At 40.4% G+C, this 26,468-nt stretch overlaps 2 protein-coding genes across 12 annotated transcripts in view; one reads left to right on the forward strand and one right to left on the reverse strand.

Moving 5' to 3' along the window:
- eif3m (eukaryotic translation initiation factor 3, subunit M) overlaps nucleotides 1-21,685 on the forward strand; it is a 44,765-nt gene extending 23,080 nt beyond the window's left edge. Inside the window, exons 8-11 of the mRNA XM_063061657.1 lie at nucleotides 1,118-1,199; nucleotides 19,590-19,733; nucleotides 20,578-20,638; nucleotides 21,547-21,685. Of these exons, the coding sequence (XP_062917727.1) occupies nucleotides 1,118-1,199; nucleotides 19,590-19,733; nucleotides 20,578-20,638; nucleotides 21,547-21,667 (408 nt within the window). The 3' untranslated portion in view covers nucleotides 21,668-21,685. The remainder of the gene's footprint in view (nucleotides 1-1,117; nucleotides 1,200-19,589; nucleotides 19,734-20,577; nucleotides 20,639-21,546) is intronic.
- Nucleotides 21,686-21,937: 252 nt separating this feature from the next.
- LOC134353577 (coiled-coil domain-containing protein 73-like) overlaps nucleotides 21,938-26,468 on the reverse strand; it is a 157,364-nt gene continuing 152,833 nt past the window's right edge. For 10 of the 11 annotated variants that reach the window (XM_063061650.1, XM_063061652.1, XM_063061648.1 and 7 more), the window contains one exon: nucleotides 21,938-22,238. In XM_063061650.1, coding sequence (XP_062917720.1) covers nucleotides 21,945-22,238 — 294 coding nt within the window. In that variant the 3' untranslated portion in view covers nucleotides 21,938-21,944. The remainder of the gene's footprint in view (nucleotides 22,239-26,468) is intronic. The other variant, XR_010019640.1, reaches the window with a different exon arrangement.

Below are 26,468 nucleotides of genomic sequence, written 5' to 3' on the forward strand. Positions count from 1 at the left end.
AAATAAAGCTGGAAAGAGCTAGCAACAGAATGAGCACCTTGATATAACAATTTAATTCTCAAACTATTTGTGTAGAACATGGAACATTACAGCACAACACAGACCTTTCAGCCCACGATGTTCTGCCAATCTTTTAATCTACACTAACATCAATCTATCCTTCCATCCCACTTAGCCCGACATTTAAGAGTCTCTGCCTCTACCAGCACCCCGGCAGCACTTTCCTGTGTGTGTGTGTGTGTGTGGGGAAGAATCTTACCTCTGACATTCTCCCTCTCTCCCCCCCCCCATACTTTCCTCCAATCACCTTAAAATTATGCCCCCCCCCCCATATTAGCCATTTCCGCCCTCGGAAAAAGAATCTGGCTGTCCACTCTATCAACTTTTATCATCTTGTACACCTCTATCAAGTCATCTTCCTTCACTCCAAGAGAAAAGCTCTAGGTTCCTCAACCTTTCCTCAACTATTTGTATCTATTCAAGTGTTAATCTAAAATAATGTTTTACAAATTGCTTTTTCTCAGCAAGAAATGTTTTGGAATTCTAATCCAACTTTAAACAACTTCAGGCAGGAGTTTTAGAATTAAACTGTTGTAAACCCAGAATTAAAAAGGGTGAAGCACATTGCAAGACAATGTTATGGATGGACATGCCAAAATACACACCTTTGACAAGAGAAATGATTGAGCTGTCTTCACTTCTGACCAAAAATGATTGACCTTAAATGTTAACTCCTTTCCCATTCTGTGGCTCATGTCTTGATTTGCTGAGTATATCCATCATTTACTCTTTTTCAATCGTAATTACATTTCACAAGAGTTTGTAAGCACTTATAACTATTCAAAATCCTCTGGGAACTAATGCTTTTAATAATGGTTTTGTGTTTTGATCCTTAACTATGGGGATAAGTAAACTGTTTATGGAAACAGTTTGGAAATATCTCAGATTAACTACGTTTTTCTCACAATGATATCAGAGTGTTTAGGCTGCTTGCCAAATCCTTGTTGTGTCAGTTTCTGTTAGGAGTATTTGGCATAACATTTTACAGTTTTGTGTTTTAATTGTATATCTGACCTTTTGTATTTTTGAGTTTGACCCAATACATCTCTATTTTTAGCTCCTGACGATTTTTGTTAGTGGAAAATTGGCCGCTTATGTCAAATTTTACCAGAGTAACAAAGATTTCATCGATTCTCTAGGTGAGATTTCAATTCTTAAAATATAGTCAGAATTTAAGTGTAATATTATAGTGGAGAAAATGTATTTCTTCTTTTTACTAAAAATACTTGCATTTATGAGTTGCCTGCTATAACCTCCAAACATTTCATTGTGCATCACAACCAGTCAAGGGTTCTATTCATTCACAAGTAGTGGGCATTGTTTACAAAATCAGCTTGTTTTGTCCGTAACACAAGAGATTCTACAGATTATGAAAATCCAGAGTAACACACACAAAATACTGGAGGAACAATGAAGAGGAATAAACCGTCAACGTTTCCAGCCGCTATCCTTCATCAGGATTGATGTTTTTTGTCTATACAGTGTTGTCCCAAAGCTATCTTGCTGAACCATTTCAAATGGTAGTTAAGAGTCAACCCTGCTACATTTATTTCCAGATTCAATGAAGGTGGCAAATTTCCTTCTCTGAAAGACATTAGGGAAACTACATAATATAAAAAATATTAGAATATAATACAACCTGAGGCTTTATAAGGCCTCACTTGGGGTATTGTCAACAGTTTATGGCCCCTTATCTAAGAAAGGATGCGCTAACATTGGAAAGGGTTCAAAAGAGGTTCACGGAAATATTTACGGGAATGAGAGGCTTGTTTGATAGCTCCAGGCCTAAACTTGCTGGAATTTAGAAGAATGAGGGTGGATTACATTGAAACCTATTAGATGTTGAAAAGCCAAGATAGAATGGATGTGGAGAGGACGTTTGCTATAGTGAGGGAGTCTAGGACCAGAGGACACATCCTCAGACTAGAAGGACATCCATTTAGAATGGAGATGAGGAGGAATTTCTTTAGCCAGAGGATGGTGAATCTGGAACTCGAGGCTGCAGGGAGCTAACCCTAACCCTGCCAGGTCCAGGCCTCCCTATGTCCTCCATTATCTCAACTCCCATTCCCCCGACCCTAACCTCCACACTCCCACAAACCCTGGCCCAGCCAGTTCCCCTCTCTCCCTCTCTCCTCCAGGCCTTCACCTCAATCCCCCATTCCTATCCCTAACTCTAACATCCATAACCCTCTCACCTCCATCCCAACCCTACCCTTATCCCTAATCCTAACCTCCATACCCACACAAACCCTGACCCACATCCCCAAACATGAGCACTCATTCCCTACAATCCACCCCCCAACACCAACCATAAGCAATAATTCCACCATCCCCATAAACCTTAGCATGTTCCTAACACTAAACCTTAGGACAGATATAAGAAGGACAAAGAATTTGATAAAGGCAAGTTGTGTTGGACCAGGTGAATGAAGACTTGGGGCAGATTAAAGTGGCAGGGTCGAGTGACGCTGAATCTCTAATTATGAGATTGAGAAACACGAGGGATAAGAGAGAAGCACAAGAGGGCTAGGCAGGTTGAAAGATTCCTGATTGCTCAGGGTGTGAAAGGTTATGGGGAATAGCAGGAGCATGGGACTGAGAGGGAAAATGCATCAGCCATAATGAAATACCAGAGAAGACTCGATGGTTGAATGGCCTAATTCTGCTCCTATGTCTTATGGAGTGAGTGAGGGCCTCCATCGGTCAGAGTTGACCATGTATATTGCGTCCTAGCTGTCTAGATAAGCGAGCCTGGGAAGTACCATATGGAGAGTAAGCTGTTGCCCATGTAGCAAGCTCCCCATCTCCACATATCTGATGAATCCAAAAGAATGGCAAAGACCGACACAGTATGGTACCAGTAGCGTCGCAGGAGTTGCCAGTCAGCATTGAATTCAATAGAGGGACTCCGGCTCCAGATTTTTCCCTGTGGGCTTACTCCCAAAGCTTTCCCTGTGAATGGGTATAATCTCAAGGCAGCGGAGACTTCAGATCAGAGTTCTCCTTCCAGATGAGCTGCCAACCACGGCTGATGAGCCACATCTACCCGAAGTGACTTGTTTTAAGGCGCCAGTAGCCCGCCTTTGACCCTTCTGTCAGTAAAAACGTTCTGTCAGGCTTAGTGGCTAAGCCATATGCGAAGGCCAGAAGCAGGACTTGGTTATCAGAGGCTATTTGAAGCACATGCCTTTGGGAGCATTTAATAGATGGTCAGAGCTTGTCCCCATTACCACCCCCTGCTATAACAACCTTAAGGATCCAGTGGCCTTATAACCCAGTAGATTTGTAGATCCCAGTAATCACTGATACTAGCTCAAACAACAGGAATTCTGCAGATGCTGGAAATTCAAGCAACACACATCAAAGTTGCTGGTGAACACAGCAGGCCGAGCAGCATCTGTAGGAAGAGGTGCAGTCGACATTTCAAGCCGAGACCCTTCGTCAGGAGTCCTGACGAAGGGTCTCGGCCTGAAACATCGACTGCACCTCTTCCTACAGATGCTGCTTGGCCTGCTGCGTTCACCAGCAACTTTGATGTGTGTTGACTGATACTAGCTTTTAGTTTTCAGAAAAGAACTTAATTTAAATCCTGTGGTGATATTTGAATTTGTATTATGTTTGCTGTTGTGTGCTGGGGCAGCAGGCTGAGGGTAGCAGACACCAACAGAATCAACAAACTCATTCGTAAGGCCAGTGATGTTGTGGGGATGGAGCTGGACTCTCTGACGGTGCTGTCTGAGAAGAGGATGCTGTCCAAGTTGCATGCCATCTTGGACAATGTCTCCCATCCACTACATAATGTACTGGGTGGGCACAGGAGTACATTCAGCCAGAGACTCATTCCACCGAGATGCAACACTGAGCGTCATAGGAAGTCATTCCTGCCTGTGGCCATCAAACTTTACAACTCCTCCCTTGGAGGGTCAGACACCCTAAGCCAATAGGCTGGTCCTGGACTTATTTCCTGGCATAATTTACATATTACTATTTAATTATTTATGGTTTTATATTGCTATATTTATACTCTATTCTTGGTAGGTGCAACTGTAACGAAAACCAATTTCCCTCTGGATCAATAAAGTATGACTATGACTATTAGTGGTCCAAGCTATTTATATTATTTTACTATTAAGATACTGTACTTACTGTATGGTCAGTTATAATCTAGAAAACATTCATATTTATCACATGGACATAAAATCAAGTGAATCAAGTCAATGTACATTTAAAAAAAAGTGAAATGCGCCATTTGTGTTAACAACCTACACACCAACGATGTGCTGGGGGCAGCCTGCAAGTGTCATCACACATTCTAGTGCCAACATGCCCACAATGTTCAACACAACACAGAAAAAAACGAGACGACAACAGCAAAACAAGTCTATTTCCTATCCTCCCACACATAGACCTCCAACCCCAGGTCAGGCTGGCTCTGGGCATCTAGTCCTTGACCCCATGCTCTCAAACTCACAGGTATGGGGCCTCCAACCTACATTCTCTGGCCCAGACTCATCCTCTACCCCTGGTCTCACCAACTTCAGTCTTCAGCATTTCAGGCATTGTACTTCCAGACTGACTGAGCTCTGGACTTTCAACCTTTACCTTTGCCCTCCGGACTTTCCTGACTATTTTGTTCACGTGGTTGGGAGACATTATGGAAAGTGTATTGGGAACAATTTCCTTTTTCTCTTTAAAGTAGTGCCACAGTACCTTTTACATCCACCAGAGCGAATAGAGGGTGTTTGAGCTTAACATCAAATCTGATAGCACTTTTATCAATACATTGCTTCCTTGGTACTGCAAGGATTGTCAGGCTGACAGAAACCTGACAAGATGATCAACAACCAACTTATCTTCTGCACGTTGGTTGTTGGTCAGTCTTTGTGTGTAGTTCTTCATAAATTCTATGGGTTTTTTTTGTTTTACTATGAATCCCCTGCAAGAATATGTATATTAGAGTAGTGTGTGGTGATATATACACAAGAGAGTCTGCAAATGCTGGAAATCCAGAGTAACACATACAAGAGGTCAGGTCAGGCAGCATCGATGGAAAGGAATAAAGTCAATGTTTTGGGCTGAGACTCTTCGTCAGTCCTGATGAAACGTCGACTGTTTATTCCTGTCCATAGATGCTGCCTGACCTGCTGAGTCTCTCTAGCATTTTGTCTGTCTGTTATGATGATATATACTTTGATAATAAATTTACTTTGAACTTTGAATTCCTGTTTTCAGCAACTTCATGGCATAAGAGATGAGTGTTATTTTTCTTAAGTAATTACTCATTGTTCAAATGTTTGTGGCATTTAAAAATCAATTTCAATATCAACTTTCTCTCCAAACATGGGTTTCCTTTCCAAATACTTTGTCACAATTCGTTCTCAGGGTGTGAGGATCACTGACAGGGCTGGCACTTAATGGCACAAATAAAAAAGGCGTGAATATTGACTAACTTCTGTTAATGCCCCACCTCCCCTCTGTACCCTATCCCTTATTATTATTTTTTTTCTTTTCCTTTTTTTTCTCTCTTTTTTCTCCCTCTGTCCCTCTCACTATAACTCCTTGCCCATCCTCTGGGTCCCCCCCCCCTTCTTTCTCCCTAGGCCTCCTGTCCCATGATCCCTTCCCTTTTCCGGCCTCGTATCCCTTTTGCCAATCAACTTTCCAGCTCTTGGCTCCATCCCTCCCCCTCCTGTCTTCTCCTATCATTTCGGATCTCCCCCTCCCCCTCCCACTTTCAAATCTCTTACTAGCTCTTCTTTCAGTTAGTCCTGATGAAGGGTCTCGGCCCGAAACGTCGACTGTACCTCTTCCTAGAGATGCTGCCTGGCCTGCTGCGTTCACCAGCAACTTTTACGTGGGTTGCTTGAACTTCCAGCATCTGCAGATTCCCTCGTGTTTGCACAAATAAAAAGGGAACTGCTTTGAGAAACTTGATGCAACCAATAGGCTCCTCAAGTCAGAGGATTGTAAAATTTGCTAGCGCAGTGTGGGATTGGAGCAGAAACTACGCTTCAAGAACTGTGATTGTCTTGTGACAACTTGAACTTGTGAAAGAAACTATAATAATAGAAGCAAAATAGTACAGGTGCTGTAAATCCGAAACAAAATCAGAAAATGTAAATACTCAGACCAGGGACTGTCGATGGAGAGAGCTCCAAAATCCATATTGGTAAATCAGTTCATCATTATCGCACGTACTGGGGTACAGTGAAAAAGCTTCGTTCTGCATACCATCCATTCAGATCTTTACATCCCATCAGGACATTGAGCTAGTGCAAGGGGAGAGTAATAAGAGAATGCAGAATAAAGTATTACAATTACACAGAGAACAGACAGTAAGGTGCAAGGCCATAATGAGGAAGATTAAGATTACAGGGAGAAGGAAGCAGAATGAGTGTGATAATAAATCAGCCAACGGAATGACGGAGCAGACTGGACAGCCAAATGGCCTAATTTTGTTTCTCTCTGTTATGGTCTTGTATCGCACTACGTTCATTTGCCTTACAACGGCAGGTTAGAAGCTGTTCTTGAGCCTGGTGATGTGCTCTCAGGATTTTGTGTCTTTTATTCTGTGGGGAGGTGGCAGATGGGGCATATTTTAGAAACATAGAAAATAGGTGCAGGAGTAGGCCATTCGGCCCTTCGAGCCTGCACCGCCATTTATTATGATCATGGCTGATCCTCCAACTCAGAACCCCGCCCCAGCCTTCCCTCCATACCCCCTGATCCCCGTAGCCACAAGGGCCATATCTAACTCCCTCTTAAATATAGCCAATGAACTGGCCTTCAACTGTTTCCTGTGGCAGAGAATTCCACAGATTCACCACTCTCTGTGTGAAGAAGTTTTTCCTCATCTTGGTCCTAAAAGGCTTCCCCTCTATCCTCAAACTGTGGCCCCTCGTTCTGGACTTCCCCAACATCGGGAACAATCTTCCTGCATCCAGCCTGTCCAATCCCTTTAGGATCTTGTACGTTTCAATCAGATCCCCCCTCAATCTTCTAAATTCCAACGAGTACAAGCCCAGTTCATCCAGTCTTTCTTCATATGAAAGTCCTGCCATCCCAGGAATCAATCTGGTGAACCTTCTTTGTACTCCCTCTATGGCAAGGATGTCTTTCCTCAGATTAGGGGACCAAAACTGCACACAATACTCCAGGTGTGGTCTCACCAAGGCCTTGTACAACTGCAGTAGTACCTCCCTGCTCCTGTACTCGAATCCTCTCGCTATAAATGCCAGCATACCATTCACCTTTTTCACCGCCTGCTGTACCTGCATGCCCACTTTCAATGACTGGTGTATAATGACACCCAGGTCTCGTTGCACCTCCCCTTTTCCTAATCGGCCACCATTCAGATAATAATCTGTTTTCCTATTTTTGCCACCAAAGTGGATAACTTCACATTTATCCACATTAAATTGCATCTGCCATGAATTTGCCCACTCACCCAACCTATCCAAGTCACCCTGCATCCTCCTCACAGCTAACACTGCCACCCAGCTTCGTGTCATCCGCAAACTTGGAGATGCTGCATTTAATTCCCTCATCCAAGTCATTAATATATATTGTAAACAACTGGGGTCCCAGCACTGAGCCTTGCGGTACCCCACTAGTCACCGCCTGCCATTCTGAAAAGGTCCCGTTTATTCCCACTCTTTGCTTCCTGTCTGCTAACCAATTCTCCACCCACACCAATACCTTACCCCCAATACCATGTGCTTTAAGTTTGCACACTAATCTCCTGTGTGGGACCTTGTCAAAAGCCTTTTGAAAATCCAAATATACCACATCCACTGGTTCTCCCCTATCCACTCTACTAGTTACATCCTCAAAAAATTCTATGAGATTCGTCAGACATGATTTTCCTTTCACAAATCCATGCTGACTTTGTCCGATCATTTCACCGCTTTCCAAATGTGCTGTTATCACATCCTTGATAACTGACTCCAGCAGTTTCCCCACCACCGACGTTAGGCTAACTGGTCTATAATTCCCCGGTTTCTCCCTCCCTCCTTTTTTTAAAAAGTGGAGTTACATTAGCCACCCTCCAATCCTCAGGAACTAGTCCAGAATCTAACGAGTTTTGAAAAATTATCACTAATGCATCCACTATTTCTTGGGCTACTTCCTTAAGCACTCTAGGATGCAGACCATCTGGCCCTGGGGATTTATCTGCCTTCAATCCCTTCAATTTACCTAACACCACTTCCCTACTAACATGTATTTCGCTCAGTTCCTCCATCTCACTGGACCCTCTGTCCCCTACTATTTCTGGAAGATTATGCCCTCCTTAGTGAAGACAGTACCAAAGTAATTATTCAATTGGTCTGCCATGTCCTTGCTCCCCATAATCAATTCACCTGTTTCTGTCTGCAGGGGACCTACATTTGTCTTTACCAGTCTTTTCCTTTTTACATATCTATAAAAGCTTTTACAGTCTGTTTTTATGTTCTCTGCCAGTTTTCTCTCATAATCTTTTTTCCCCTTCCTAATTAAGCCCTTTGTCCTCCTCTGCTGAACTCTGAATTTCTCCCAGTCCTCAGGTGAGCCACTTTCTCTGGCTAATTTGTATGCTACTTCTTTGGAATTGATACTATCCCTAATTTCTCTTGTCAGCCACGGGTGCACTACCTTCCTTGATTTATTCTTTTGCCAAACTGGGATGAACAATTGTTGTAGTTCATCCATGCAACCTTTAAATGCTTGCCATTGCATATCCACCGTCAACCCTTTGTGTCATTTGCCAGTCTATCTTAGCTAATTCACGTCTCATACCTTCAAAGTTACCCCTCTTTAAGTTCAGAACCTTTGTTTCTGAATTAACTATGTCACTCTCCATCTTAATGAAGAATTCCACCATATTATGGTCACTCTTACCCAAAGGGCCTCTTACGACAAGATCGCTAATTAACCCTTCCTCATTGCTCAAAACCCAGTCCAGAATAGCCTGCTCTCTAGTTGGTTCCTCGACATGTTGGTTCAAAAAACCATCCCGCATACATTCTAAGAAATCCTCTTCCTCAGCACCTTTACCAATTTGGTTCACCCAATCTACATGTAGATTGAAGTCACCCATTATAACTGCTGTTCCTTTATTGCACACATTTCTAATTTCCTGTTTAATACCATCTCCAACCTCACTACTACTGTTAGGTGGCCTGTACACAACTCCCACCAGCGTCTTCTGCCCCTTAGTGTTACGCAGCTCTACCCATATCAATTCCACATCTTCCCGGCTTATGTCCTTCCTTTCTATTGCGTTAATCTCTTCTTTAACCAGCAACGCCACCCCACCTCCCCTTCCTTCATGTCTATCCCTCCTGAATATTGAATATCCCTGAACGTTGAGCTCCCATCCCTAGTCACCCTGGAGCCATGTCTCTGTGATCCCAACTATATCATAATCATTAATAACAATCTGCACTTTCAATTCATCCACCTTATTACGAATGCTCCTTGCATTGACACACAAAGCTTTTTAGCTCAATAAAATATCAATTTTTGTTTCTCCTCCACAGATGTCAATCCTACTGTAGTTACACATATTAAAACAGAAAATCCCAGAAACATGCAGTCGTTCTGGTGAAGGGGTTTTAACTTCAAATGCTAACTCCTGTTACTCTATTCACTGCCTAACCATTTCTAACTTCTATTTACCCTCAGGTATTTACATCATTTGTGAATTTATCATAGAAGTGGGGACAGTTTTAAAGGAAATGAATTAAGTTTCTACAACAATCCATTGGCAGTTTTGGATGTCAGGTTTTTAGGCTGCAAGGTAGGGCTGTGGATTATTGGCTGGGTTTCAGGCAGTAACTTAACCACCGTAATGCTATGGTGCTGTCAAAAACTGCACAGGGTTGCAAACAATAACCAACCATCTCAGAAATCGAGGCAATGTTGGTGTGCAGCTTTCCAGTTCCCAAATAATAAAAGCAAATACTAGGTTTTAATTCTTAAGTTTCCATCTAGTTCTTGGCCTAGATTAACCAAGGTCAGAAATTTATGTTTTGGCTAAGTAATTGGTGATGCTCCAAATGTGAGAGAATCTCCGAGATTGTGCTTCATTGTATCCAACAGCTGTTGGGGAACCGGTACTGACAAGAGGCCATGCAAACAGCTCCATCTCCAGTCTTTTGTCTGAAGGATTTGAGATGACCTGTTCTTTGGACATGTGTATTTACAATTTTTTGAAGTGCTGACCACATCCTGATATAGTTACTCAAAATTATTGATTAAAAATTACCAATTTTAATTATTTTGAATTTGCCATTTTATTCAGTGGTATTTCACTGTATTAGTCAGACCTAAATTTCTTCCCCCTCCCTTTCCAGTTTGTTTATTCCTTTCCATAGATGCTGCCCGACCTGCTGAGTTCCTCCAACACTTTGTGTTTTGTTAATTTGGATTTCCAGCATCTGCAGAATCTCTTGTGTTCTATATTTCTCCTATTTGACAATAGCTATACTGACAAAAATATCCTGTTGTAGGAGGTCCTGGTACCAATTTACCATGGATCCCATGTTGTCTTGATATTTAGTGTGTTTTTCTGAGTTTTCAGAATGGTGGGTTCATTAATTTAATACCATTATAAATACCAGTTTTAACTATTTCCTGTATAAAGATCCTAATTTTTAGAAGGGGAGAGAGTTGATATTAAAAGCAGAGATTAGCTTTATTTGTCACATGTACATCAAAACATACAGTGAAGTATGTCATTCTGTGACCAACACAGTCTGTGGATGTGCTGGGGGCAGCATGCGGGTGTTGTCAATGTGGCACGCCCACAACTCACTAATCCTGTCCTTTCGAATGTAGGTAGGAAACTGGAGCACCCAGAGGAAACCCATCCGGTCACAGGGAAAACGTACAAACTCCTTACAGATGTTGGTGATAATTGAATGCCAATCACTCATCATCACTGCTGTAAAACATTGCACTGTCTGCATTGCTAACATGCCAACAGCATCAGTTTAAAAGAGGAGGAACATTGGGGAATTTGAATGACACGGGGGATTCAAGATTCAGTCCTGAGCTCAGGTGCTGGCCATGTGAGGTTTGCGTGTTCTCCGTACGATCATGTAGGTTTGACCAAGATTCTTGGGTTTACTCCTATGTCATTAAGACGAGCTGATCAGTAGTTTTATTGGCCACTGTAAGTTGTTCCAAGTGGGTAGGTGAGTGGTGGAACAGTGAGATGTTGATGGGAAGGTGAAGGAAATACAGTGGGATTAACGAAATGTATGTTTGATGATCTCATCGCCTATATTAAATGTGCTGGCTCTCTTTGTGTTTGTGCATGGTAAAGCCTGCACAATGTTTGTGCACAGTCCTTCTCCCCATGACTGCACTAGTTTCCTCTGGGTGCTCTGGTTTCCTCCTAAATGTATCGGTTAAGGCAGGGGCTCTCAACCCGGGATCCATGAACCCTTCAGTTAATGTTAAGGATCCATGGCATAAATAAAGGTTGGGATGGCCTGGGTTAAGGTTAGTGAGTTGTGAGCATGCTATGTGGGCGCCAGAACCATGACAACACTTGCGGGCAGACCCCAGGACAATCCTTAGGTCGTTGACACAAAATGACACACTTCACTCTTTGCTAATCTTAATAAAGCCGATCTCTTTGCCTTTATCCGTACCATGTGGATGGCACAAACTCCAAGAACTGTATTCGTAAAAGATGAATAGGAATCCGATTAAACATGCGTGACTGCAACTTGTACTCTATAGTAGAATGACAGTATGAAAAGGCATGCATAAAGAAAGCTGTTCAGATTCTTCCATCTTCTACTCTATTAAATAGATAATCTGCTTCGTTGCTTAAGGCAGGGAGTGTTGATGTCAGCAATCTCCTTATTTACACATGCCGGGAGAGAGTGGTAATTAACACTTCAGCACTCCCACAGTGCTGTGTAATTGACTGTTTAAAAGGTGCAGTGGTTTCTAATGTAATATTTGTATTAAAATGTGATTTTCATATTGCACTTGTTTTTGGTTGGCAGGGTTTAACAAATGCAGAAATTGCTTAGTGATGCAGAATACTTTATTAGTGCTTTAGGAGTTTGACATAATGGTAGTAAGTAAATCTGTTTGGCAGAAAATGAGATGCTTTTAAAACTTTGTATGCAGCTGATGTCTCTCTTCTGCTCGGAAATCAGTCCAGCAGCAAATGAGCTCTGTTTTGTAAGAAAACATTTGGACAATATTAGGTATGTTTTTGATCTTGTTCCAAGTGAGTTGTTTGAAACAAACCAACTTTCAAGGAGATCAGAGCAGTGGAGTTTGTGTCTTTCTCCTGCTATGGTGACATTTAATGCATTTTAGAATTTTATAGTGATGTACTCAGTCCACTCGTCATCTCAGTTTTTTTCCAAGCTGAAATTAAATATAAAATTTTAATACAAAAGTAATCAAATTATAAGGAGTATACCACAATAGTTGAATAATTGACTTCTTAAGTTTCATGTGTCCATGGCAATGTTTCAGATTCCTGGATTATTGGGATCTCTTCTGTGGAAGGTATGACTTGTACAAAAGGGACAGGTTGTACCTGAACCCGAAGGACACCAATATCTTTGTAGGCAGGTTTGCTAAAGTTATTGGGGAGGGATTAATCTAATTTGGCAGGGGGATGGAAGCCAGAGTAATAGGGCTGAAGATAAGGCTGTTGGTTAACAAGCAGAGACAGTGTGTAGTGAGATTGTCAGGAAGGACGGCAGATGCTAGGGCAAAATTGCAGCCAGTGAGATAGGTTCAGTGTAAAAGGGGGACAAAATTGAAAACGGTGATGGATACAGGACTGAAGATGCTATATTTGAATGCATGCAGTATATGGAATGAGGTAGTCGATTGTGTAGCACAGTTAGAAATAGGTATCATGTGGGCATCTCTGAGTTGTGGCTGTAAGAAGGTCATTGTTGGGAACTTAAGAACTAACAATGCACGTTATGTTGAAAGGACAGGCAAGTTGGCAGAGAGGGTTGGGGGGGTCTCTGTTGGTATAAAATGAAATCAAATCCTCAGAAAGAGGTGACATAGATTGGAAGATGTAGAATCCTTGATGTATAGTTAAGAAACTGCAAGGGTAAAAAGACCCTGATGGGAGTCATATACAGGCCTCCAAACAGTAGCCAGGATGTAGGCTACAAATTACAATGGCAGATAGAAAAGGCTAGTCAAAACAGCAATGTTACAATAGTTATGGGGAATTTCAATTTCAGGTAGATTGGGAAAATCAGGTTGGTGCTGGATCCCAAGACAGAGAATTTGTAGAATCCCTACAAGATGACTTTTTAAAGCAGCTTGTGGTGGAGCCAGCTAGAGGATCAGCTATTTTGGATTGGGTGTTGTGTAATAAACCAGAATTGATTAGGGAGCTTAAGGTAAAGGAACCCTTAGGAGGCAGTGAGCGTAATATGATAGAATTCACCCTGCAGTTTGAGAGGGGTAAGCTGAAGTCAGATGTATAACTATTACAATAGAGTAATGTGAACTACAGAGGCATGAGAGAGGAGCTGGCCAAAGTTGTTTGGAAGGAGACACTAGCAGGGATGACGGCAGAGCAACAATAGCTGGGGTTTCTGGGAGCAATTCTGAAGTTGCAGCTTCATGTATCCCAAAGAAAAAGGATTGTTCTATAGGCAGTATGACACACACCTTGGCTGACAAAGGAAGTCAAAGCCAACGTAACAGCAAGAGAGGGTATACAATAGAGCAAAAATATCAACAATATCAAAGAGGATGTTAAACTTCTATGGTTGTACCGTGGAGAGCATTCTGACGGGCTGTATCACTGTCTGGTAGGGAGGGGCTACTGCACAGGAACGAAAGAAGCTACAGAAGGTTGTAAATCTGGTCGGCTCCATCTTAGGTACTGGCCTGCAGAGTGCCCGGGACATCTTTAGGGAGCGGTGTCTCAGAAGAGCAGCGTCCATTATTGAGGACCTCCAGCACCCAGAGCATGCCCCTTTCTCACTGTTACCATCAGGTAGGAGTTACAGAAGCCTGAAGGCACACACTCTGCGATTCAGGAACAGCCTCTTCCTCTCTGCCATCCGATTCCTAAATGGACATTGAAGCTTTGGACACTACCTCACTTTTTTTAATGTACAGTATTTCTGTTTTTGCACGTTTTTAAAAATCTATTCAATTGATTTACTTATTATTGTTTTTTGCTCTGCTAGATTATGTATTCATTAAACTGCTGCTGCTCAGTTAACAAATTTCCTGTCGCATGCCAGTGATAATAAACCTGATTTTGATTCTGATGTTTTTTTTCAGATATAAGGATTAAAAGAGGTGAGAGTATAGAATTGGGTTTAATAGTGAAATTTGCTGTCTTTGCAGCAGCATGACAATGCAATGTATGTGTGTGTATCTCTCTGTCTCCGGGCTTCCAGTGAACTTGGGCTCACAGACATTCCCACAATACCATTGGGTCTAGAGTCCTAGGGAGCTAGACCCAGCCACCATGAAGGAAGGGCGATGCACTTCCAAGTTGGGGTGCCATGTGACTTGGAATTTGGGAGGTGATCTCAGAGTAGTCTAGGCAAGTAACTGCAGCGCATTTTGTGTATGGTATACACTGCAAACGCTCTACAATGGGGAGGAGTGTGAGACTGATGAGTGGGGTGCATTCAAGCACTGCTTTCTCCTAAGTGAGTTGAACTAAAGTGTTAGAGCTTCAGTTGCCCAGAAAAGTATTCTGTCATACTGTTAATTGTTGCTTTGAACATGGAGGAAAGGCTCTGAGGTGTCAGGAGGTGAGATATCTTGATATCTTTTTACTTGGTACTGGAGCTACAGTGCTTAAGTGGCTGGTCCAATTTATTTTTAGTCAGTATTGACCACACATTGCAGTGCCAACATAGCATGCCCATCATGTTCACAGAACAACCCAGGCAGTGACAGCAACAGCTAAACAAGCCCCTTTACCCCCCCCCCAAATCCACCCATGCAACACGTAACCACAGATGCACGGGCACGTGGAGTGCTTTCTCCTAGACTGGTTGAGGTAAAGTGTTGGGAGAGGTGCAATCATCTGGGAAAGTATTCTGTTGCGCTGTTAATTGTTGCTTTGTAAAGGGCGGAAAAGCTTTGAGGTGTCAGGAAGTGAGATATCTAGATATCTGGATTTGGAGCTACAGTGCTCATGTGGCTATTCCAGTTGAATTTCCAGTCAATGGTGATACCATAGATGTTGATGGTTGGAAATTTAGCAGTGCTGATTCCACCTAATGCCAAGAGTTCTCTTGTTACTTCAAATTCAGATTCATTTGTTTATCACATATACATCGAAACAGAGTGAAATGTTTTGTTTACATTAACAACCAACTAAACCTAAGGATGTGCAAGCACATAAGTATTCTGGCACCAACATGTTCACAGAACAGTACAAGCAACAACAGCAAAACAAGCCTTCCTGCCACTGTGGCAGTCAAGGCTCAATGGCCAGAATCCTGCATCTGACAGCCCACTGAGAGAGTTGAAGGCCCAATGTCAACAAGTCCGAAACCGCTGAAGGCCGAAAACGTATGTCTTCTGTGTGCATGCAAACAACTTTCCAGCTTTGATCTTTATTAGTCTCGCCAATGACAACAGATGAGGACCCCAAACTCCAGGCCTTGAAATCTAGACCCTTGATTTCTGGGACCCCAAAGACCAGGCCTCGTAATCTGGTCTCACTGATTCGTATGACCCTAGGGGATAACCTCCTGCCCACACAGAACTCTATCCCAAAACCCGCCAATAACCCGCTGACCTGAGGGGGCCAGCAGACTTTCTTCTTGCTGGTCTACCAACCTAACATCTGACCAGGGTTGTCCTTTGTCCCATAATTTTGCTGGTGGTGGTCCTTGCTGTTGTGGTGTGAATGTTAATTGTCACAGATGAGCCCATAAATGTTTGGACTGTTTTAATATTTAACGAGGTTGCAAATGAATAATTGAACATAGTGCAGTCTTCCAAACTGATGACCTTCTTTAGTGATGCCCTGGGGTTGGAATCCTGCTCTTTTGTACCTGATTGGACCAAGGCTGTGAAACTGAAATCAGTCAAATTATCAGTGAGAAAGTGTGATGTACAGAGTTTTAGCATTGCCTTCCATTGGTTTGTTACCGAATGAGAATAAACTACTAATCTGCTAGATTGCATTTGTCCAACTTCAAGTGGGCAGGGCATACTTGGGGGGAATTGCTTGTATTGTTTGGTTGTGCCAGTGTTGTCACTGTACTAGAACAGCTTATTTCAAAGTGCCACCTATTCCAAAGTACTGTAGTTGGGATGTTGTCTGGTCCTCTGTTCTTGGCTGAATGCACTGAACTTGGCTGTGGGAGAGAATCGAATTGGCTGGTTAAGGGCTTTGGTAGGGGTGGGGGATCTTAGTAAATAAACCCAGTTATCTTCAATTCTCCTCATCCAGAGCACCTTTATCCATGTGATATGTGTAGGAATATTTTGTTTTATTTTGATTTGCACACACTTGAGAAATAAATTTTCCATGGTGCGGGAGGGAGAGAATCTAAGCACTGAGATGTTTGGTGGGAAGGAGATCATGGAATCAACAGATGTTAGATTGAGCACTGGCGATCCAGACACCAATTATCAGGTAGTCATTCTTTTCCGTTTTAGTTTTGATCTGGATAATGCTGTTAACCCTTTAATTGACTTATCATTGTAAGCAAATCAGAATTAGGTTTATTATCACCAGCATATGTGGTGAAATTTGTTAACTTAGTAGCAGCAGTTCAATGTAATACATAATATATATATATAAAAAAATAAATTACAGTATATGTATATTGAATAGATTAAAAATCATGCAAAAACAGAATATATATTTAAAAAGTGACACAATGTTCACGGGTTCAATATCCATTTAGGAATTGGATGCAGAGGGGAAGAAGCTGTTCCTGAATTGCTGAGTGTGTGCCTTCAGGCTTCTGTACCTCCTTCCTGATGATAACAGTGAGAAAAGGGCATGCCCTGTGTACTGGGGGTTCTAAATAATGCATGCTGCCTTTCTGAGAAACCGCTCCTTGATGTCCTGGGTATTGTAGGCTAGTACCCAAGTTGGAGCCGACTAAATTTACAACTCTCTGCAGCTTCTTTCAGTCTTATGCAGTTGCCCACCCCACCCCCATACCAGACAGTGATGCGGCCTGTCAGAGTGCTCTCCACAGTACATCTATAGAAGTTTTTGAGTGTTTTTGTTGACATACCAAATCTCTTCAAACACCTAATGAAGTATAGTCGCTGTCTTGCCTTCTTTATAGCTGCATCGATATGTTGGGACCAGGTTAGGTCTTCAGAGATCCTGACACCCAGGAACTTGAAACTCTTCACTCTTTCCACTTCTGATCCCTCTATGTGGATTGGTATGTGTTCCTTCGTCTTACCCATCCTGAAGTCCACAATCAGCTCTTTCATCTTACTGACATTGAGTGCCAGGTTGTTGCTGTGACACCACTCCACTAGTTGGCATATCTCGCTCCTGTATACCCTCTCGTCACCATCTGAGCTTCTATGGTTGTATCATCAGCAAATTTATAGATGGTATTTGAGCTATGCCTAGCCACACGTTTGAACCTGTCAGACAATTGCCTGTTTTAATATGTTTTATAAATCGAGCCTGATGGAGGTGGTGTGAATCAAGTGGAGGTATGAAATAGAAATGGATCCACAGAATCCACATGGACTGTCAAATATCTATTATCTACATTCAACCTACTTTAGTCTCACTTCTTTTATTCTTCCCACCTTGTCATCAACACTCTGAGATTCTACCACTACTACTCAAGGGGACAGTTTGCAATGTCAATGCCCACGTCTTTGGGATATGGGAGGAAACCAGAACACCTGGGGGAAACCCATGCACTCACTGGGAGAACACGCCTGAAGTAAGGACCATCTCTGATGCTGCCTCAACCAACTGTGCTGCAGTGTACTGGCACACTCTAATGTCCCTTTTTGTTTTGTCTAATTCTCTCCTCTTCCAAAAGGTTTGAATCTCTGTGTAAGGTATCTTTAAACAACTTAATGCCAATAATTTAACTAACATACCATAATGGAAACGGAGTCAATACAGGACAAGATGAGAACTATTAAATCAACATTGGGATCTCCTACTAAGAAGTATTTTTGTCAGTGGATACTGTCAAATAGCAGAATAAAAGTTGCGTTATTACTTGTATTATAGTTTAATACCAATTAATTAAAGTTGTCCAATGACAGGAAGAATAAAGGCAGATCTTGTCACATGGTGCAACAGAAATGTAACTGGCCATGTAACTTATCACAGGATGGAACAGGAGTATCCATCTCTCATTTCTTGCTATCATTTGTCAGCAGAGATTGGTTCCCCTAAAATGTGTACAAACAAGAGGTAGCCTACAAGTTTTACTATCATCTCCAACTGTTATAACTGCCTTAGGTAAATTTTACAGCTCTTCCTTTGAAGTTCTAATTTTGGAGCAATTTTGAATAAAGAGATATACAATTCAATCTTGAGAAGTTCTAGCAGTTAAAGTTGACATAAGACAGTGTTCATTGTTTAATATTTTAAGTGTTTATAGGGTGTTCCAGAGGCTCCTTGGGCATCACAGTTAGATGATCAGGCATTTGTCAGGAATGGGACCATTTTATTCACTAATCTGCTGATGCGAGACTGAGAGAATTGAGCATTCTGCGTAGCAGTTGATATTGTTAACATGCAAAACCAGAAGTTATAAATGATGATTTATAGCTCTGAATTAGTTAGCATTTTCTAGTGTTTACTTCTGACAATGAAAAGGGTTACTTAATATGTTTAGAACACTGGAGTATTGAAGTAATGGTTGAGTTTTTGCAAACTATCTCCAATAGATGGCATGATGCTTGAAGTAATAATTTGCCTTTATTAAATGTTGACAAGATAGGCCACAAGCAACAATCTTTTGTCAACTACTTTGCCCTAACATGTGTAGCCTTTCAATAAACCTAGTCTCATCACCAGCATGCTACTTAAAGTTCATCAGGATCCCATTTGCATTTGTTAACTAGGGATAGTGTGTGCTAATTGATTTTCTTTCCCCTGTGTAATTTCTATTAAGTTGCAATAGCTCTATTTTTGCCCTAGTGTACCTCATTCAAGTGAGTTATGTTTTTCCACTGTTCTGTGCCATTAATGCCTCATTTGATGAGACAGTGTTAATTAAAATCTGAAGATTGGTTGTAACACTACTCGGGGCTTGCAAGGTTTGCTTTCTGTTCTGTGAAGAAAGTTATGTTGCCCTACAGTCCTTCCATTTTATGGACTAAGTCCAAACTATTCCTAATTTTAATTCATGTTGTACTAATATAAACATGTTTTCTTTAATAACTTTTTGTCTTTAAAAAGACAAAGTAATTAACAGGAGTTTGTAGTATGTAGAACTTTGATGTGGTGATACATGATCAGAAATTGTTCATTCAAAGTCACCAATTTCGTATACATCAAAAAATGTACCGGAAGTAGACGAAAGGCTGAACTGAATGTTTGTTGTCTACAGGACTCTCTCATGAACAGAACACTGCAAAGATGAGGCTCCTAACCTTGATGGGAATGGCAGTAGAAAATAAAGAGATTTCTTTTGATACATTACAACAAGAACTACAGATTGCTGAGGAAGATGTGGAAGCATTTGTTATTGATGGTGAGCAATAACCAACAAAATACACTAGTAATGAGAACGTGTCTCAGTCAAATCCTGGATTTTACATGCAGTGTGCTGATGTCTTTGTTTCTTTTTTTCTGACATCTTCACGATTGTGAGCTGTCACTTGATGAAAATAGGGAAATTTTTGGTGATTTTCTCAAACTATATCTCTTCCTAATCTGTTTTCCTATCACACATGATCTATTTGGGAATGAGGATAAATTAAGGAGTGAATCATTTTTGGGCAAATCAGCATTGATGGTTATCAACAAATGTTTCTGGGATGGATCCTTGTTTTTTTTAAAAGCACGGAAACCTGCCTTTCAGCCCGTTACATCTATGCTGACTTGTTTGCCCGTTTATTTAAAGTTGTCTGGTAACATTTTGGGTGTAAGCTAGAACAGCTCTTGAATTTGATTATTGCATATGATTACAGAGGAAGCAAGGAAAAAAGTAAGTTATTCTGCACTACGTCGGGCTACTCATATTATTAATTTCAACTACATCCCACTATTTTGATATTTTCAAACAAAAGTGATAGTAGCAATAATTATACTCTAGTTTTGGTCTAAAATCTGCAGGTTCCAGTGCCAGTGATGTCAAATATCTTGTTAACTGAATTGTTTATATGGATTGAAATGCCCTTTTTTTACAACCAGCCAGTAGCCCTCATTCAATTATTCTTGTGGCATTGGGATACTAGTTATTAAAACATATTTAGTAGATCTAGTCTTTCCTTATTAATACGTAAATCGCAGCCATGTTATGCAAATGAGCTTTATTTTCACAAGTTATCCAAAATTGATTTGACTTCAATATTTAGAAAAAAATTATTTTACAGCTGTTCGAACAAAGATGGTATACTGCAAGATTGACCAAACTCAACGCAAAGTCATTGTAAGGTAAGTTCATTTTATTTATCTTGTCAGTCTGGGTGTTTTCAATAGTTACGTAACCGACTCTGCAGCAGTGGCTGCAACCATCAGCACTCATCTCAGTACTGAACTGGTTCCATAACTCTGTGGTTAATGTTGTGTGTATTACTTACTTTTTTTTTTATTGTTTGCACGATTTTTTTTACACATTGGGTGTTTGACAGTCTTTGGTGGTGTTTTTTTTAAATGGGATTTATTGTGTTTCTTTATTTTTTGGTTGCCTGCAAGAAACAAAATCTCAAGGTTGTATGCAGTATACATACTTTAATAATAGATGTACTTTGAATGTAATCACAGCTATATAAATGGAGGTGGTTTGCTGAAGTTAAATATTGAAAATCTTAGCACTTGGTTACTTAACGTAATATCACTTTTTCAACACAATAACGTAACATTATCTTTGAAATCATAGCCACACTGAACACTTTAAGATAACCCTTTGGAGAACAAACATAGGATCATGAACACTTGTTCTTCAAAAATTAGGAAAGTACTAATTGCTTTCATTCAATTTACACCAACTACACTCTGAAGCATGCATAAATAAAACAAGTTAACGTTTATGTAAGAGCTGTAAAACAGACTTTACATTCACAGCAAGGACCACAGCAAGGTGTTCATTTGACGTACTAATTGAAGGGTATATTATCTGCTCTTCCTGACCTTTGTGAAGAAAATGTTCCCTTGTGTCTTCATGGTCTAGTAGAACCTGCAGACATTGCCTATAGAACAATATGCTGTCCTTTTGCTACCACTAGACTGTTGGGCAAGCTAAATTGTAACAGTTTACAAATGTGTGTTGAATGTGGGTATGCATCAATATAAACAAACTCATTCTTGGGAATGTGTTGTAATTGTTCCTTTTCTCATTTTAGTCACACCACACACAGAACCTTTGGCAAACAGCAGTGGCAACAGTTGTACGACAGTCTTAACTCCTGGAAACAGAACTTGAACCAGGTGCGGAACAGCCTGCTCAGCATTTCCACTGCATAAACTCCAAAAACTTTAAAACATTTAATTGTGGCAGCAAATGGCTTTTATTTTTCAGTAAATATTCCTGGTATTATGGAGGTAATTTGTAACTTTTCCAGCACCTAATAAAAACAGTGTACTTTGCTCTTTGTCATTGTATTATGTAAAAGTGAAATATAATTTACAGCTGGAATTACTAACCAAGACAAGTCACTTTGCTAATAAGGGAGTAATTGCTCCCAGAATTACTTGAACTTCATTAGAAAAACAATGAAATTATAAACAAACAGAATTAAGGTTAAGTTGGTGTAATTTTGCTTACACATTCATCAGTGTTGTCAACAGCTTTCCTTTTCCGTATGTGCTTGAGCCGGTCCATGCAGAGAAACCTCTCAATTTTATCGATTTGTCCTTTAATCGCAGGATACTGAGTATCATGTTCATCCTCAAACAGTAGATTTTGGGTAGTGGATGTGACCACCTCTGGCACTTGGAAGCAAGTAGGGGAAGATTCTGTAAATTTATAACGACTTATGGAAGTCGGCAAGGATGGAATCTTGCAACTTTCACTGGATGGTGAACGGTGTTGCTCCTAAATGGAACAAGTTTTGCAAAAGAACTGATTAAAAGCCAGTTGTGGGATTATAATTTCATAGACTGCTGTAGATTTCTTAAATTTAAATCATTCAAAACTTAACCTGCTCTTCATTGGATGGCAGGCATGGTGCAGCGCGTAAAATGGTTGTACATCACAACCCTGGAGGTAATAAAACCAAAAGAGACAAAGTGAATGAATTTTAAACAGGTGCTGATAGATGGTAGCACAGTGAATTTAGTGAGATACACTTCATACTCCTGCAATTTCTTAGAGTAAAAGACCTAAATTTCCTCAGTACCTCTTTTTTTAAAAGATCACACACGTGCAAAAGTTAAATTTAAAGAATAATGAATGAAACCTGGATACCGTGCATCATCCTACTAATAAAATAATATACCAGTAAAAGCACTATACTTCAGAATCAGGTTTATTATCCGACATATGTCGTGAAACTTTCTGAATAGCTTAAGGAAACAGCAATTATATACAGGAAACTCCTTTCTTTATCCAGCCTGAGGTGAACTTTATACTACAGGAAGACTGAGCCAAGGGCCAAGAGAAGAAAATATAAGGTAGCAAATAGCCACTAAGTAGGACAAGGGGTAAAGTTAGAAAGTTTCTGAAAATTAAGAAACAAACTAATCTTTCAATGGTTTGTACTAGAACCCAATTACAATTTAAAGAATGTAGTGGAAATATTTTGTGGATATTTTGTGGACACTGCCATATGCAGGACATTCATCACACTATATTTCACTCAGAACAGGTAAATAAGACAATTGCCAAAATAGGTCAGACTTGACATCAACACCCATAAGCACATTACAGCAAAAGCAAAACTAATAGCCTCCATCACATGAAGAACAAAGATGAATTTGCCGCAGGTCAGCTGCCCATGAAGCCTGCTCTGTCAATTTGGTAAGATTACAATTTAGTTGATTGTAAACCTCAACCCCACATTCCCAGCCTTACCACTTCCTTAACTAGCATCTACTTCTGCCTCAAAAATATTTGAAGACTGCTTCTACTACCCCCTAAAACGGTTCCAAAGATTTGAGAGTCAGAAAAATATTGGCCCTCAATCTTAAGTGGACAGCCTTTGTTATTTAAAGAGTTACCTGTAGTGCTTAGTCACAAGGACAGATGGTGCACAGTATGCCACCACGTCCAGATTGATCAGTTTCATTCATTCTCAAGGATGCTAATCAAAAACTTTGTCCTGACTACTCTGACTATACGTTGGAAGCACCAGAACAGCAATTCAAGGCATGTTAGTGTAGCGGTTGGCGTAACACCATTACAGCGTCAATGGCTTGGGTTCAATTACACCACTGTCTATAAGGAATTTGTATGTTCTCCCCATAACTGAGTGGGTTTCCTCCTACATTCCAAAGATGTACAGGTTACTGGGTTAATTAATTACATGGGTGACACAGGATCATTTGGCTGAAAGGGCCTGTTACTGAAGAAATAAACGAGAAAGGAGAGGAAGAGATAGGGAGGAAGTCAACTGACAACTGACTTGGGAACAAGTTAAGAAGGACTCTTTTCAAAACGTGATGATAATTTTCCACTGCTATATCCCATCTTGTGAAAGTTCTGATGCCAGTATAAGCAAAATGAGAAATCCCAGCACCGGTGTCTGAAGGGAATGGCTGTGTCGTGTGGGTAAATTAAACCCAGTGCAAAGAAGGGAAAATATTGTTCTGTTATAGATTTAGTGGAAAAGCAATAGATTAGCAAGAGAACACCCATATAGAAAATAGATTTGAGGGAGACACTTTTTAGTTGTACAGTGTAAACTAAATCCAGGTTAGCTGGAAAATAGTAAACTGGAAGATGAGAAATTGTGCAATAAGTGTGAATAATTATATGGTTTTTAAAGACAATTGCACAGAACAGGCTGAATAGCTAAATGTGCTGTAAGAATCTGACTCTGAGGATGTTAATAATCAAGTCAAGATTAAAGCCACTTTCCCACAACAGGTTTTGTAGGACGATCTGATTTTATTATTTTAACCTAGGTGAGACCTATATTGAATTACCGCGGAAGTGAATTAATAAAGCATGCAGTCTCTTAAGGTCCAAGTTATAAACAGACAGTAAAACATTCAGAATTTTTATGAAAGTGTAGGAGGCACTTCCATAGAGAGACAAAGTGGCCAATACTGATTTAAAAGGAAATAATAAGAACTCACTGATGATAATGGAGAATAATAAATAAACATTGAACAGAAAAACTCTGAGCAGACATCTCAGAGAAATGCAATACCATAGACTGACAGTAAAGCATTACCTATGACTGGATTTAAATCTCATTATATACAAGGGGGGAAAAGAGAAGGGTGGTAGGGAATCGAGGCTAAAGTTAGGCATTTTGAGTTTGGCAGCCAAAATGACGGAATGTGAGTTAGTGTCTGAAAGGGAGAGGGTTTGAGGGAAAATAAGTTAAAAATAAATTTTGTAATGCTGCTGGAATAGAAGATCTTTATCAAAAGAATCAACACAGTAGCATTTTTAAGCATCTAAAAAGGAATGATGATTTACAGTAGTTTGGGTTATGTTTTGTATAATGACTTTGCTCAATAAACCAGGATAAAGGCTTCCTCCAATATTATTTAATGTGGTTGTGCCCTATTGAAATAGTCTCCATGTACAAGCTCATGATAATACTACAGTACCACATGTAAAATGGCAGACTAATCACTGATAAACCTGCTCTCAAAATGGTACTAGTACTAACTGGAAAATATTAAGTAAGCTGATCTTGTATGTAAGAAACAGAAAATTCTGACATTCAGGCCAGCAGCATCTGAAAACTAAAATTAATACTTATTCCTTTTCTAGCTTTTCTCGGTTCTGATGAAAGGTCATTGATATGAAACATCAGTTTATATTTTTATTTAGAGACAGTGTGCAGTAATAGGCCCTTCCGCCCAACGAGTCTGCACTGCCCAATTACACCCATGTGACCAATGAACCTACTAACCTTTATTGTGGGAGGAAACTGGAACACCCGTAGGAAACAAACCTATACGGCCCAGGGAGAACGTATAAAATCCTCACAGACAGTAGCAGAAATGAAACCAGGCTGCTGGCAATATACTAGCGCTACACTTACATGGCACCATTCTATTTTTCTCTTCAAAAATGGAAAAAAGTTACCAGGCATTTGTATTTTTATTTCAATTTTCTAGCAGCTGCAGTATTTGGTCTAGAAGTACGTATGTATATAAAGATTGCAATGTAATGAAGCGAGTGCAGAGAAAATGTCAACCAAATACTTAAAGAAAAATACAACTACAAATATATGGATGTGGGTATAATTCAATGAGAACACAGCCATGCAACTGAAAACAAGTGTGTTAGGTCCTTCAGACTTCACACCTTTGTCATACAAAACACACATTATTCCTTAAAATGCATGTAAAATAATCTGCTATTGAGTTATACCATTGACATTGCCCATGAAGTTGATGTAGGCACAAGAGAGAATATTGCAAAGTGAAGAATTTACAGTCTTACTTCAATATCACTGTGTACTTGAAATGTAAGAGAACAATTCATTTTGTGGTTTTCTCACTAATCAGTAATCCCAACAATCTTCGCGACAAGGTTTTCTCTCTAAAATGGGAATCCAAGGACCCTTCACTCAGCTGGCATCAAATTTCCCATTTGTTTGATATGCTCAATTATACCTGAAACACAATCCTACTGATTACCTACTTTAATTACGAGTGTAACCCAAGGTAATCTCCAATTAATGCACTGCTGACAACATCCTCAAAGCAAACAAGTTTGTATCTCTCAACTCCACTCAAATCATAGTTATTCAAATATGAAGAATTCTACTCATTAATTTCAAGTCAAAATTGCAAACCTGAATATTGTTTGTACTGGCACATAACAGACTTGAGGTTTTAAATCGGAATCCAACTTATGGCCGCAACCTCTTGTCTCACGACTAATCATTGATAAACTGCCAGTTTTACAGAAAATGACCCTTTAAAGAGTCATATATGCTCAAAACACACATCTACACTTGCCTTTTCTGTGCTGCTAATATCTGTATTCACCTGTCAGAGTGTACTGGACTGGACATTCTTGCAATGCTTGCAAATAGTTTAAATCTAAAGTACTCCCTACTTCCCCCCAGTGTTAGTTACAGCTAAGGAAAAGGGTGGGTACTTTTGATGACAATTTATATAGGAGTATTCAATGCAT

The sequence above is a fragment of the Mobula hypostoma genome, chromosome 11 (assembly GCF_963921235.1).
Source record: "Mobula hypostoma chromosome 11, sMobHyp1.1, whole genome shotgun sequence".
Lineage (NCBI taxonomy): Eukaryota > Metazoa > Chordata > Chondrichthyes > Myliobatiformes > Myliobatidae > Mobula > Mobula hypostoma.